The 15,246-nt window shown below is 50.3% G+C and overlaps 2 protein-coding genes across 2 annotated transcripts; both read right to left on the bottom strand.

The window, feature by feature from the left end:
- Positions 1-293: 293 nt before the first annotated feature.
- Positions 294-13,072, bottom strand: LOC139275631 (uncharacterized; the record flags this gene model as incomplete). The annotated part of the gene is given in 5 exon segments (XM_070892804.1): positions 294-401; positions 1,954-2,094; positions 3,881-3,969; positions 9,832-11,702; positions 12,882-13,072. Coding segments are annotated over 5 exon segments (2,400 nt in total), but the record flags the coding sequence as incomplete, so codon positions are not given.
- Positions 13,073-13,258: 186 nt separating this feature from the next.
- LOC139275630 (uncharacterized) lies at positions 13,259-13,804 on the bottom strand (the record flags this gene model as incomplete). Its single annotated transcript, XM_070892803.1, has 2 exons — positions 13,259-13,480; positions 13,514-13,804. Coding segments are annotated over 2 exons (513 nt in total), but the record flags the coding sequence as incomplete, so codon positions are not given.
- Positions 13,805-15,246: the final 1,442 nt, after the last annotated feature.

The following is a 15,246-nucleotide window of genomic DNA, read 5'->3' as shown; positions in this document are numbered from 1 at the left end:
TTGCCTGCTAGCAAGTTTCCAATCATTAAAAATAAAAGAGAATGAAGAAACCATAAGCTAGGTAAAAACGGAGGCTTACAGTAGGAGGGGAGGGTATTACATGTAGGAATTTCCCAGGAAGAATAAACAACAACTGATTGCATTCATGTAGCTGCACTGTGATCACAGAATCGATTTTCTTAAGTGGCTCATGGCGAATCAATCACCTCATTAACTCAACCTAAAATGCCTAGAGATTTCCTCATTACCATTAATTAACGATGGTAATGGGGAAATCATTACTCAGTAATTTCTTAATTAGCAGTGTGCTCCACTTGAAGTCGGGAGTTGACCTCGATGAAAAAGTACTTGCCCTGTTTATCGATAAGAATTTCCACCGAGCTGACATTTTCATAGCCCACCTGAATGAGAGAAAATAAAAACACACACATTTTAGCGCGATGGGATACATAGGAGTAGGTCATTTAGCCCCTCGAGCCTGTGCCGTCACCCATTTAGATCAGGGGTTAGACTTTCCACTTTGATCGTTAAGGCCCAAAAAATGGGCGATGTTCCAGCCTTCAGGATCGCTGGAACAACGCCTATTTTACGGATCGTGACTTTCGGCTTTTGTTTGGGGGGCGATAGCCCAGCGATCTCAAATGGAAAGTCCAACCCCAGGTCTTTACACTCAACCCCACTGAAAACATCGAAGTTTCTGCTTAAGGACCAAGTCCCATTCACCCATCACCCACTGCGCTCGCTGACCCACAGTGGTTCCCGGTCCCAACTCCAATTCAAAATTCTCATCCTTGTTTTCAAATCACCTCAACCACCCCCCCGCCCCCAGCCCCCCGCCTCGCTTCCAGTCCCACAACCCTCTGAGATCCATGCGCTCCTCCAATTCTGGCCTCTTGAGCGTCCCTGATTTTCATTGTCCCCACCATCGGTGGCCGTGCCTTCAGCTGCCAAGGCTCTAAGTTAGAACATAAGAAATAGGAGCAGGAGTAGGCTATTCAGCCCCTCGAGCCTGCTTCGGCCATTCAATATCATGGCTGATCTGATCATGGACTCAGCTCCACTTCCCCGCTAGCACCCCATAATCCTTTACTCCCTTATCGCTCAAAAATCTGTCTATCTCTGACTTAAATATATTTAATGACCCAGCCTCCACAGCTCTCTGGGGCAGATAATTCCGCAGATTTACAACCCTCTGAGAGAAGAAATTCCTCCTCATCTCAGTTTTAAATGGGCGGCCCCTTATTCTAAGACTATGCCCCCAAGTTTTAGTTTCAGGATGAGTGGAAACATCCTCTCTGCATCTACCCTGTCAAGCCCCCTCATTATCATAAGTTTCAATAAGATCACCTCTCATTCTTCTGAACTTCAATGAGTATAGGCCCAACTACTCAACCTATCCTCATAAGTCAACCGCCTCATCTCCGGAATCAACCGAGTGAACCTTCTCTGAACAGCCTCCAATGCAAGTATATCCTTCCTTAAATACAGAGACCAAAACTGTACACAGTACTCTAGGTGTGGCCTCACCAGTACCCTGTACAGTTGGAGCAGGACTTCTCTACTCTATACCCTAGGTTCTGGAATTCCCTCCTTAAACCTCTCCCCCAAGACCTTCCTTAAAACCTACCTCTTTGATTAAGCTTAACATTTCCCCTTTTGTCTGTTTAGGCTTGTGTGATGTGCCTTGGGATGGCTTACTACATTAAAGGCGCTATATAAAAGCAAGTTGTTGCTGTTGCTCCCTGGTGAATGCGTTGCACGGATCCCAAGCACAGTTGACAAGCAGTTTCATCACTGTTTCTTTAAGGGGGTTGGACCAATTCTACAAAAAACCCTCTGTCTATCATCCAAATCGACAATCTGGGCCACTCAGAAACATCACACTGATGTGGTGGGGATGGTTGAGCAGATGAGAGGGAGGAGAACCCGACACTTGCCTATCCTGGATCCAACCCGAAAGTAACCCAGGTAACCAAAGTGGAAAATACTCGCTTGGCCAATAGGGACAGCCCCCACTCTGTTGAGGTCCCGAGTTTGGTTTAAGAACACTAGCTGGTGGTGACGCCTCGTGTCGCAGAGAATAGGAGTACCAGGCTGTTAAAAAGAAGCAAAAGAGGAAACAGCAGAGGCTCTGACCATCATTTTCCAGTCCTCTCTGGCTACAGGTGTTGTGCCAGATGACTGGAGGACAGTACCTTTGTTTAAGAAGGGAGAAAGGGATAGACCGAGTAATTACAGGCCAGTCAGCCTAACCTCAGTGGTGGAAAAATGATTAGAAAAAATTCTGAGAGACAGGATAAATCTTCATTTGGAAAGACACGGATTAATCAAGTACAGTCAGCATGGATTTGTTAATGGAAGATCTTGTCTGACTAACTTGATTGAATTTTTCGAGCAGGTAACCAAGAGGGTTGATGAGGGCAATGTGTTTGATGTAGTGTATATGGATTTTAGAAATGCTTTTGATCAGGTACCACATGGCAGATTGGTCATGAAAGTAAAAGCCCATGGGATACAGAGCAAAATGGCAAGTTGGCTCAGAGGCAGGGAGCACAGGGTAATGGTTGATGGGTGTTTTTGTGACTGGAAGGCTGTATCCAGTGGGGTTCCGCAGGCCTCATTACTGGGTCCCTTGCTTTTTGTGGTATATATCAATGATCCAGACTTGAATGTTGGGGTTATGATTACGAAGTTTGCAGGTGACACTAAAATCGACTGTGTGGTTGATAATGAAGAAGAAAGCTGTAGACTGCAGGAAGATATCAATCAACTAGTCAGGTGGGGAGTACAGTGGCAAATGGAATTCAATCCGGAGAAATGTGAGGTAATGCATTTGGGGAGGTCTAACAAGACAAGGAATACACATTAAATGGCAGGATACTGAGAAGTGTAGAGGAACAAAGGGACCTTGCCGTGCAGGTCCACAGATCCCTGAAGGAGCAGGCCAGGTATGGTAGTAAGGTGGTTATGCCAGAACTGTACAAAACACTGGTTAGGCTGCAGCTGGAGTACTGCATGCAGTTCTAGCCACATTACAGGAAAGATATGATTGCACTGGAGAGGGTGCAGAAGAGATTTACAAGAATGTTGCCTGGACTTGAGAATTTTGCCAAGAGGAAAGATTGGAGATGCTGGGTCTATTTTCTTTGGAACAGAAGAGGCTCAGGGGAGACCTGATTGAGGTGTATAAAATTATGAGGGGCCTGGATAGAGTGGATAGGAAGGACCTGTTTCCCTTGGCAGAGGGGGCAACAACCAGGGGGCATAGATTTAATGTAATTAGGAGGAGGTTTAGAGGGGATTTGAGGGGAAATGTCTTCATCCAGAGGATGGTGGGGGTCTGGAACTCACTGCCTGAAAGGGTAGTAGAGGCAGAAACACTCACCACATTTAAAAGGTACTTGGATGTGCACCTGAAGTGCCGTAATCTACAGGGCTACGGACCAAGAGCTGGAAAGTGGGATTAGGCTGGATAGCTCTTGGTTGGCCGGTGCGGACATGATGGGCCGAAATGGCCTCCTTCCGTGCTTTAAATTTCTATGATTGTATGATTCCAAGCCAGTAATTTCACCAATCGGAACCACAGAGCTGAATTAATTATGAGGAGAGATTGCCACTTAGACCCGCAGGTCAAATGACAGCTTTGTTCCAAGCGGGTTTCTTCATTGGTAGGTGGTAGCATAACGGACGGGTTACACAGACCTTCGTGGAGCTGGTGCACTAAGAGGTGGACAATCACGATTGGGGCACTTGAAGTGTTTGTCAACAGAAAATTAATGGGTCATCAGTCTGTGTGTTTTAATTTTATAATCTATTCTTTCCTCTGCATTCCACTTAGTCCATATGCTTCACGCCCAACACCATGTAATACCCTACCCACCTGAGCTTTATTCTCCAGCAATTCAAAAGAAAGACTTGTGCCTTCCACAACCTTAGAACATCCAATGAAATGCTTTTGAGCTGCAGTAACTGTCGAAATGTAGGGAAACGCGGCAGCCAATTTGCACACAAGAAATTGATACAGGAGAAAATAGAATATGAGAGCAAACTAGCAAGAAATATAAAAAGAGCGAAAGTAAGCATGGGTCCGTTAGAGGCAGAGACAGGATAAATTATCATAGAGAATTAGGAAATGGCAGAGACAATAAACAAATATTCACAGTAGAAGACACAAAGTACATACCGGAGATTGTGGGAAATCAAGGGTCTAAAGAGAGTGAGGAACTTAAATAATTTAGTATTAGTAAAGAAATTGTACTAGAGTAACTAATGGGACTAAAAGTCAACAAATCCCCTGGACATGATGGCCTACATTCCAGCGTTTTAAAAGAGGTGGCTGCAGAAATGGTGGAGCATTGGTTGCGATCTTTGAAAATACCTTAGATTCTAGAACGGTTCCCCAAGATTTGAAGGTAGCAAATATAACCCCGCTATTCAAGAAAGGAGGGTGAGAGAAAAGAGGGAACTATAGACCAGTTAGCCTGACATCAGTCGGGAAAATGCTGGAATCTATTATTACACATTGGAAAATTATAATATGATTGGGCAGAGTCAACATGATTTAATGAAAGGGAAATCATGTATATATTAGTTTTGAGGGTGTAACTAGCAGGGTCGATAAGGAGCAACCAGTAGATGTAAAATAAGAATGACTAAAAAAATTATTATGAAAGGGAAGAGAGACTATGAAAGTAAATTAGCACAAAATATAAAAACAGATAACAAGAGTTTCTACAGGTATATAAAAAGGAAAATGGTGGCTAAAGTAAATGTTGGTCTCTTAGAGGACGAGATCGGGGAATTAGTGATGGGGAACATGGAGATGGCAGAAACTCTGAACAATTATTTTGTATCAGTCTTTTACGGTAGAGGAAACAAACAATATTCTGACAGTGGATAGTCTAGGGGCTATCGGGGCGGAGGAATTTAACAGATTCACAATCATTAAGGAGGTGGTTCTCAGTAAGATAATGGGATTAAAGGCAGATAAATCCCCTGGACCTGATGGCTTGCATCCTAGAGTCTTAAGAGAAGTAGCAGCAGGGATTGTGGATATATTGGTTGTAATTTACAAAAATTCCCTGGATTCTGGGGAGGTTCCAGCAAATTGGAAAACTGCAAATGTAACGCCCCTATTTAAAAAAGGAGGCAGACAAAAGCAGGAATCTATAGACCAGTTAGCCTAACATCTGTGGTTGGGAAAATGTTGCCGTCCATTATTAAAGAAGCAGTAGCAGGACATTTGGAAAAGCAAAATTCGGTCAGGCAGAGTCAGCATGGATTTATGAAGGGGAAGTCATGTTTGACAAATTTGCTGGAGTTCTTTGAAGATGTAATGAACAGGGTGGATAAAGGGGAACCAGTGGATGTGGTGTATTTGGACTTCCAGAGGCATTTGACAAGGTGCCACATAAAAGGTTACGGCACAAAGTAAAAGTTCACGGGATTGGGGATAATATATTAGCATGGATAGAGGATTGGCTAATGAAAAGAAAACAGAGAGTCTGGATGAATGGTTCATTCTCTGGTTGGCAACCAGTAATGAGTGGGGTGCCGCAGGGATCAGTGCTGGGACCCCAATTATTTACAATATATATAAACAACTTGGAAGAAGGGACTGAGTGTAATGTAACCATGTTTGCTGATGATACAAAGATGGGAGGAAAAGCAATGTGTGAGGAGGACACAAAAAATCTGCAAAAGGACATAGAAAGGCTAAGTGAGTGGGCAAAAATTTAGCAGATGGAGTATAATGTTGGAAAGTGTGAGGTCATGCACTTTGGCAGAAAAAAATCAAAGAGCAAGTTATTATTTAAATGGAGAAAGATTGCAAAGTGCCACAGTACAGCGGGACCTGGGAGTACTTGTGCATGAAACACAAAAGGATAGTATGCAGGTGCAGCAAGTGATCAGGAAGGCCAATGGTATCTTGGCCTTTATTGCAAAGGGGATGGAGTATAAAACCAGGGAAGTCTTGCTACAGCGATATAAGGTATTGGTGAGGCCACACCTGGAATACTGCGTGCAGTTTTGGTTTCCATATTTATGAAAGGATATACTTGCTTTGTAGGCAGTTCAGAGAAGGTTCAGAGGATGAATGGGTTGACTTATGAGGAAAGGTTGAGTAGGTTGGGCCTCTACTCATTGGAATTCAGAAGAATGAGAGGTGATCTTATCGAAACGTATAAGATTATGAGGGGGCTTGACAAGATGGATGCAGAGAGGATGTTTGCACTGATGGGGGAGACTAGAACTAGAGGGCATGATCTTAGAATAAGGGGCCGCCCATTTAAAGCAGAGGTGAGGAGAAATTTATTCTCCCAGAGGGTTGTTAATCTGTGGAATTTGCTGCCTCAGAGAGCTGTGGAAGCTGGGACATTGAATAAATTTAAGACAGAAATCGTTCTTAAACGAAAAGGGGATAAGGGGTTATGGGGAGTGGGCGGGGAAGTGGAGCTGAGTCCATGATTAGATCAGCCATGACCTTATGGTAGAGCAGGCTCGAGGGGCCATATGGCCGACTCCTGCTCCTATTTCTTATGTTCTTATGTTCTTACATTTGGATTTTCAGAAGGCATTCGATAAGGTGCCACACAAGAGGTTGTTGCACAAGATTGGGGGTAATATATTAGCTTGGATTGAGGATTAGTTAACGGACATTTTCAGAATGGCAGGGTGTAACTAGCGAAGTGCAGTAAGGATTGGTGCTGGAGCCTCAGCTATTTACAATCTTTATTAATGCGATAGATGAGGGGACTGAGTGGAATGTATACAAGTTTGCTGATGATACAAAGCGAGGTGGGAAAGTAAACTATGAGGAGGATACAAAGAGGCTGCTAAAAGATATAGACAGACAAAGTGAATGGCCAATAAGATGGCAGATGGAGTATAATGTGGGGAGATGTGAGGTTATTCGCTTTGGTAGGAAGAATAGAAAAACACAATATTTTTAAAAAGTTGACAGACTAGTATATGTGGGTATTCAAAAGGATTTGAATACACGAATCACAGAAAGTTAACATGCAGGTACAAAAAGAATTAAGGAAGGCAAATGTATGTGTTTGCAAGGGGGTTGGAGTACAAGAGTAAGGAAGTCTTGCTACAATTGTACAGGGCCTTAGTGAGACCACACCTGGAGCACTGGGCACAGTTTTGGTCACCTTACCCAAGGAAGGATATACTTGCCTTAAATATTCTGCTCATATCATAAGTCACTTGAGGTGCAATAACTGCTTGTTTTCTCTAGCTGCCACTTCTATTATTCATAATATGTCAGTTGGTAATTGAGAGATATCAAAGGTTCACTAGATTGATTCCTGGGAATAAGAGGGTTGTCTGTTGAGGAGAGATTGACTAGAATGGGCCTATAATCTCTGGAGGTTAGAATGTTAGAATGGAGTTTGTTGGCCTTCATAGCTAGGGGATTTGATTATAGGAGCAGGGAGGTCTTACTGCAGGGCCTTGGTGAGGCCTCACCTGGAATATTGTGTTCAGTTTTGGTCTCCTAATCTGAGGAAGGACGTTCTTGCTATTGAGGGAGTGCAGCGAAGGTTCACCAGACTGATTCCAGGGATGGTAGGACTGACATATGAGGAGAGACTGGATCAACTGGGTCTTTATACATTGGAGTTTAGAAGGATGAGAGGGGATCTCATAGAAACATATAAGATTCTGATGGGACGGGACAGGTTAGATGCGGGAAGAATGTTCCCGATGTTGGGGAAGTCCAGAACCATAGGACACAGTCTTAGGATAAGGGGTAGGCCATTCAGGACTGAGATGAGGAGAAACTTCTTCACTCAGAGAGTTGTTAACCTGTCGAATTCCCTACCGCAGAGAGTTGTTGATGCCAGTTCATTGGATATATTCAAGAGGGAGTTAGATATGGCCCTTATGGCTAATCAGCCATGATCTTATTGAATGGTGGTGCAGGCTCGAAAGGCCGAATGGCCTACTCCTGCATCTATTTTCTATGTTTCTATGTTTCTATGAATGAGAGGTGATTTCATTAAAACATAGAAAATACTTAGAGGGCTTGACAGGATAGATGCTGAGAGGCTGTTTCCCCCAAGCTGGAGCGTCTGGAACTATGGGTCATAGTCTCATGATAAGGGGTCGGCCATTAAGGACTCAGGTGAGGAGAAATTTCTTCACTCAGAGGGTTGTGAATCGGTGAAATTCTCTTTTTGGGCAAAATTCTAGATTTTTGGGCATTGAGGGAATCAAGGAAATGGGGAAAGGCAGGAGAGTGGAGTTGAGGTAGAAGTTCAGCCAGCATCTCACTGAAAGACGGAGCAGGCTCGAGGGGACGTATGGCCTAATCTTGCTCCTATTTCTTATGTTCTTGCACAGCAAGCTCCCACAAACAGCAATGTGATAATGAGCAGACAAATCTGCCTTTTAGTGATGTTGTTTGAGGGATGAATATTGGCCCAGGACACCGGGGAAAACTCCCCTGCTCTTGTTTGAAATAGTGGCTGTGGGATCTTTTACATCCACCCGAGAGGGAAGACAGGGCCTCGGTTTAATGTCTTATCTATTAGATGGCACCTGCAACAGTGCAGCACTCCCTCAGTACAGCCCTGGGAGTGTCGGCCTGGATTTTGTGCTCAAGTCTCTGGAGTGGGACTTGAACTCACAACTATCTGACTCAGAGGCGAGAGAGAGAGTGCTGCCCACTGGGCCAGGGCTAACACAGCTAATGAACGATTAATGAAAGGGAAAGGGAAAGTATCTCGCAATTACCAACTCACATATTATGAATAATAGAAGTGGCAGCGAGAGAGAACAAGCAGTTATTGCACCGCAATAACTGGCAAACAAGCACTCAATGAATTTCTCTGAAAATCCTCTGATATTTGTCAGGATATCAACCGGTTTAAAATGAATGGATCAGAGGAGTTTCAGACCAGCGTTTTATTCGTACACTAGTATCCAATTGTGCAGTTCCATGGCCCAAGTGTCCTTCTGAATTCTAAAAATGGAAAGTAAATGATAACATGTTATTATTCAGTTGACCTCTAGTATAGTAATCAGGATCCAGGTCGCCGTTTGCAGCGTGGGCAGGAGCATCGGTGAGGCCCTGGTACAGCAGAGAGCGAGAAGATCGTGGCAGACTTGCGACGAGTGATCGGGGCGGAGGAGCGATGAGGGATCATGGCTGAGATTTGGTGGGTGATAGTGACGGAGGTTCGGCGAATGTTTGGTGCAGAAGTGCGGCGGGAGATTGTGGCGGAGGTGCGACGAGTATTTTTGTGGCGGAGGAGCGGCGAGAGATCGTGGCGGAAGTGTGATGAATGAGGTCCTGAGGTCCAGGAGAGGCGAGGGCCCAGGGGCAGCATGGGCCAGCCCACACTGCAACACCCCTTATACTGAAACATTCTACACTCCACCCCAACCGGATCTCCTGGTAGAGGCAAAAACCAGATAAAAACCCAGGCCGATTTTAGGAGAAAAAATCTGGGAAAATTCCTCTCTGACCCATCCAGGCGATCGAAACTAGTCCAGGAAATCACCCTGGCCGTATTAGATTCCCTGCAGTACTTACCATTATATCTGCAACGTCCAACAATAGGTCATCCAGTCTAATCCCAATTACCAGCTCCAGGTCTGTAACCCTGCAGGTTACTGCACTTTAAATGCTCATCCAACCATCTCTTAAAAGTGGTGAGGGTTTCTGCATCCACCACTCCTCCAGGCAGCGAATTACAGATCCCCACAACCCTCTGCATAAAGAAGCCCCCCCTCAAATCCCCTCTAAACCTACCACCACCCACCTTAAAACTATGCCCCTCATAATACACCCCTCCACTAATGGAAATAGGCCCTTACTATCCACTATGTCCAGACCCCTCATATTTTGTACAACTCCTCTCAACCGCCTCTGTTCCAATGAGGAGGGTGAGGATGAGGAGGAGGGTGAGGACGAGGGTGAAGGTGAGGACGAGAGTGAGGACGAGGGTGAGGAGGAGAGTGAGGAAGAGGGTGAGGACGAGGGTGAGGATGAGGGTGAGGATGAGGGTGAAGATGAGGTGGAGGGTAAGGAGGGTGAGGAGGAGGGTGAGGAAGAGGACGAGGATGAGGACGAGAACAAGGGTGAGGATGAGGATGAGGACGAGGGTGAGGATGAGAGTGGGGACAAGGGTGAGGACGAGAATGGGGATGAGGGTGAGGACGAGGGTGAGGATGAGGGGGAGGATGAGGGGGAGGACGAGGGTGAGGATGAGGGTGAGGACGAGGGGGAGGATGAGGGTGAGGACGAGAGTGGGGATGAGGATGAGGACGAGCGTGAGGACGAGAGTGAGGACAAGGGCGAGGACGAGGGTAAGGACGAGGGTGAGGATGAGAGCGAGGACGAGGGCGAGGACGAGGACGAGGACGAGGATGAGGACGAGGACGAGGACGAGGACGAGGGCGAGGACGAGGACGAGGACGAGGACGAGGGCGACGACGAGGACGAGGTTGAGGATGAGGGTGAGGACGAGGGAGAGGATGAGGGCGAGGACTAGGGCGAGGACGAGGGGGAGGACGAGGGGGAGGATGAGGGTGAGGACGAGAGTGGGGACGAGGGTGAGGATGAGGGTGAGGACGAGGGTAAGGATGAGGGTGAGGACGAGGGGGAGGATGAGAGTAAGAACGAGAGTGGGGACGAGGGTGAGGACGAGGGTGAGGACGAGAGTGGGGACGAGGGGGAGGACGAGGGGGAGGATGAGGGTAAGGACGAGAGTGGGGACGAGGGTGAGGATGAGGGGGAGGATGAGGGTAAGGACGAGAGTGGGGACGAGGGTGAGGACGAGGGTGAGGATGAGAGTGGGGACGAGGGTGAGGAAGAGGACGAGCGTGAGGATGAGGATGAGGGTGAGGATGAGGACAAGGGTGAGGACGAGGGGAAGGATGAGGGTGAGGATGAGGGCGAGGGTGAGGATGAGGGTGAGGACGAGGATGAGGATGAGGACGAGGATGAGGATGAGGATGAGGACGAGGGTGAGGACGAGGGGGAGGACGAGGGCGAAGAAGAGGGTGAGGAGGAGAGTGAGGACAAGGGTGAGGACGAGGGTGAGGACGAGGGTGAGGACGAGGGTGAGGACGAGGGTGAAGACGAGGGTGAGGACGAGGGGGAGGACGAGGGCGAAGAAGAGGGTGAGGACGAGAGTGAGGACGAGGGGGAGGACGAGGGCGAAGAAGAGGGTGAGGAGGAGAGTGAGGACGAGGGTGAGGACGAGGGTGAGGACGAGGGGGAGGACGAGGGCGAAGAAGAGGGTGAGGACGAGAGTGAGGACGAGGGTGAGGACGAGGGTGAAGACAAGGGTGAGGACGAGGGTGAGGACGAGGGGGAGAATGAGGGTGAGGACGAGGGTGAAGACGAGGGTGAGGACGAGGGTGAGGATGAGGGGGAGAACGAGGGTGAGGACGAGAGTGGGGACGAGGGTGAGGACGAGGGTGAGGACGAGGGTGAAGACGAGGGTGAGGACGAGGGGGAGAACGAGGGTGAGGACGAGGGGGAGAATGAGGGTGAGGCCGAGAGTGGGGATGAAGGTGAGGATGAGGGTGAGGACGAGGGTGAGGATGAGGGGGAGGACGAGGGTGAGGACGAGAGTGAGGACGAGGGTGAGGACGAGGGTGAGCACGAGGGTGAGGACGAGGGCGAAGACGCGGGTGAGGACGAGGGTGAGGACGAGAGTGAGGACGAGGGTGAAGACGAGGGTGAGGATGAGTGTGTGGACGAGGGGGAGGATGAGGGTGAGGACGAGAGTGGGGACGAGGGTGAGGATGAGGGTGAGGACGAGAGTGGGGACGAGGGTGAGGATGAGGGTGAGGACGAGGGTGAGGACGAGGGTGGGGACGAGGATGAGGATGAGGGTGAGGACGAGGGTGAGGACGAGAGTGGGGACGAGGGTGAGGACGAGGACAAGGGTGAGGACGAGGGTGAGGACGAGGGTGAGGACGAGGGTGAGGACGAGAGTGGGGATGAGGGTGAGGACGAGGACGAGGGTGAGGATGAAGATGAGGGTGAGGATGAGGACAAGGGTGAGGACGAGGGGAAGGATGAGGGTGAGGATGAGGGTGAGGATGAGGGTGAGGACGAGGATGAGGATGAGGACGAGGATGAGGACGAGGATGAGGACGAGGGTGAGGACGAGGGGGAGGACGAGGGCGAAGAAGAGGGTGAGGACGAGAGTGAGGACGAGGGTGAGGACGAGGGTGAAGACAAGGGTGAGGACGAGGGTGAGTACGAGGGGGAGAACGAGGGTGAGGACGAGGGTGAGGACGAGGGTGAAGACGAGGGTGAGGACGAGGGTGAGGATGAGGGGGAGAACGAGGGTGAGGATGAGAGTGGGGACGAGGGTGAGGACGAGGGTGAGGACAAGGGTGAAGACGAGGGTGAGGACGAGGGTGAGGACGAGGGGGAGAACGAGGGTGAGGACGAGGGGGAGAATGAGGGTGAGGCCGAGAGTGGGGACGAGGGTGAGGATGAGGGGGAGGACGAGGGTGAGGACGAGAGTGAGGACGAGGGTGAGGATGAGGGTGAGGACGAGGGTGAGGACGAGGGTGAGGACGAGGGCGAAGACGCGGGTGAGGACGAGGGTGAGGATGAGAGTCAGGACGAGGGTGAAGACGAGGGTGAGGATGAGTGTGTGGACGAGGGGGAGGATGAGGGTGAGGACGAGAGTGGGGACGAGGGTGAGGACGAGGGTGAGGACGAGGGTGAGGACGAGGGTGGGGACGAGGATGAGGATGAGGGTGAGGACGAGGGTGAGGACGAGGACAAGGGTGAGGACGAGGGTGAGGACGAGGGTGAGGACGAGGGTGAGGACGAGAGTGGGGACGAGGGTGAGGACGAGGACGAGGGTGAGGATGAGGATGAGGGTGAGGATGAGGACAAGGGTGAGGACGAGGGAAAGGATGAGGGTGAGGATGAGGGTGAGGATGAGGGTGAGGACGAGGATGAGGATGAGGACGAGGATGAGGACGAGGATGAGGACGAGGGTGAGGACGAGGGGGAGGACGAGGGTGAAGAAGAGGGTGAGGACGAGAGTGAGGATGAGGATGAGGACGAGGGTGAGGACGAGGGTGAGGACGAGGGTGAGGACGAGAGTGGGGACGAGGGTGAGGACGAGGACGAGGGTGAGGATGAGGATGAGGGTGAGGATGAGGACAAGGGTGAGGACGAGGGGAAGGATGAGGGTGAGGATGAGGGTGAGGATGAGGGTGAGGACGAGGATGAGGATGAGGACGAGGATGAGGACGAGGATGAGGACTAGGGTGAGGACGAGGGGGAGGACGAGGGTGAAGAAGAGGCTGAAGATGAGAGTGAGGACGAGGATGAGGACGAGGGTGAGGACGAGGACGAGGACGAGGGCGAAGAACAGGGTGAGGACGAGAGTGAGGACGAGGGTGAGGACGAGGGTGAAGACGAGGGTGAGGACGAGGGTGGGGACGAGGGTGAGGACGAGGGTGAGGACGAGGGTGAGGACGAGCGCTAGGACGAGAGTGAGGACGAGGGTGAGGACGAGGGTGAAGACGAGGGTGAGGATGAGGGGCAGGACGAGGGTGAGGACGAGGGTGAGGATGAGGGGGAGGACGAGGGTGAGGACGAGGGTGAGGACGAGGGCGAAGACGCGGGTGAGGACAAGGGTGAGGACGAGAGTGAGGACGAGGGTGAGGACGAGGGTGAGGACGAGGGGGAGGACGAGGGTGAGGAAGAGGGGGAGGACGAGGGTGAGGACGAGGGTGAGGACGAGGGCGAAGACGTGGGTGAGGACGAGGGTGAGGACGAGAGTGAGGACGAGGGTGAAGACGAGGGTGAGGATGAGTGTGTGGACGAGGGGGAAGATGAGGGTGAGGACGAGAGTAGGGACGAGGGTGAGGATGAGGGTGAGGACGAGGGTGAGGATGAGGACAAGATTGGGGACGAGGGTGAGGACGAAGGTGAGGACGAGGGTGGGGACGAGGGTGGGGACGAAGATGAGGATGAGGGTGAGGACGAGGGTGAGGACGAGAGTGGGGACGAGGGTAAGGACGAGGGTGGGGACGAGGATGAGGATGAGGGTGAGGACGAGGGTGAGGACGAGGGTGGGAACGAGGATGAGGATGAGGGTGAGGACGAGGGTGAGGACGAGAGTGGGGACAAGGGTGAGGACGAGGACAAGGGTGAGGACGAGGGTGAGGACGAGGGTGGGGACGAGGATGAGGATGAGGGTGAGGACGAGGGTGTGGACGAGGGTGGGGACGAGGATGAGGATGAGGGTGGGGACGAGGGTGAGGACGAGGGTGAGGACGAGGGTGAGGACGAGAGTGGGGTCGAGGGTGAGGACGAGGACAAGGGTGAGGATGAGGGTGAGGGTGAGGACGAGGGGGAGGATAAGCGTGAGGACGAGGGTGAGGGTGAGGACGAGGACGAGGGCGAGGGTGAGGATGTGGGTGAGGATGAGGGTGAGGACGAGGACGAGGGTGAAGATGAGGAGGAGGGTGAAGGGCATAGTAGGCAGCAGAGTCAGATCAATTTACAGACTGAATTCTGGAAACAAACGGTTTTGAGCACCACAGATCCCGAGGAATTTAAAAACTGAGTTGCGTTAACAAACGATGCTGATCTGCACAGATTCTGAAGACTTAGGTAAGCTTCAAATAAACTTGCCCCTTACCTGTCGAGAGCTTTTCAGCTTCTGAACTTCAGCTCCTGGACAAACCCACTTCCCTCTGGGTTGCCATGGTTTGCACTGTGATGTCATGTGACATCACCTCCTCAGTCACAATGTGGGGGTGGGGTGATACAGGACCCGGGTTCAGGGCCCAGATAAGGACTGAAGCTGTTTGAGGCTGGCTGGGGTTAAGCACAGAGCTGAGATACACTGGGGGCAATTTTAGCCTAAACCGCTGGTCGGGAAACTGGTGGGATCTGGTGAATCGCTGGTTTCGCACCCTGCCCGACCTCACTCTCCAATGGAGCATAAACACCGGCACAGACCTGATGGGCTGAATGGTCTGTAATTGCAGATCTATGTAATCTCATTGAAACATACACAATTCTTACAGGGCTTGACAGGGTAGATGCAGGGCAGATGTTTCCCCCGGGCTGGGTAGTCTAGAACCAGGGGTCACAGTCTCAGGATAAGGGGTTGGCCATTTAAGACTGAGATGGGGAGGAATTTCTTCACTCAAAGGTGGTGAATCTTTGGGATTCTCTGCCCCAGATGGCTGTGGATGCTCAGTCTTTGAGTATATTCAAGGCAGAGATCAATAGAT

Source organism: Pristiophorus japonicus, chromosome 11 (assembly GCF_044704955.1).
Source record: "Pristiophorus japonicus isolate sPriJap1 chromosome 11, sPriJap1.hap1, whole genome shotgun sequence".
Lineage (NCBI taxonomy): Eukaryota > Metazoa > Chordata > Chondrichthyes > Pristiophoridae > Pristiophorus > Pristiophorus japonicus.
This window is presented reverse-complemented; position numbering and strand designations above follow the sequence as displayed.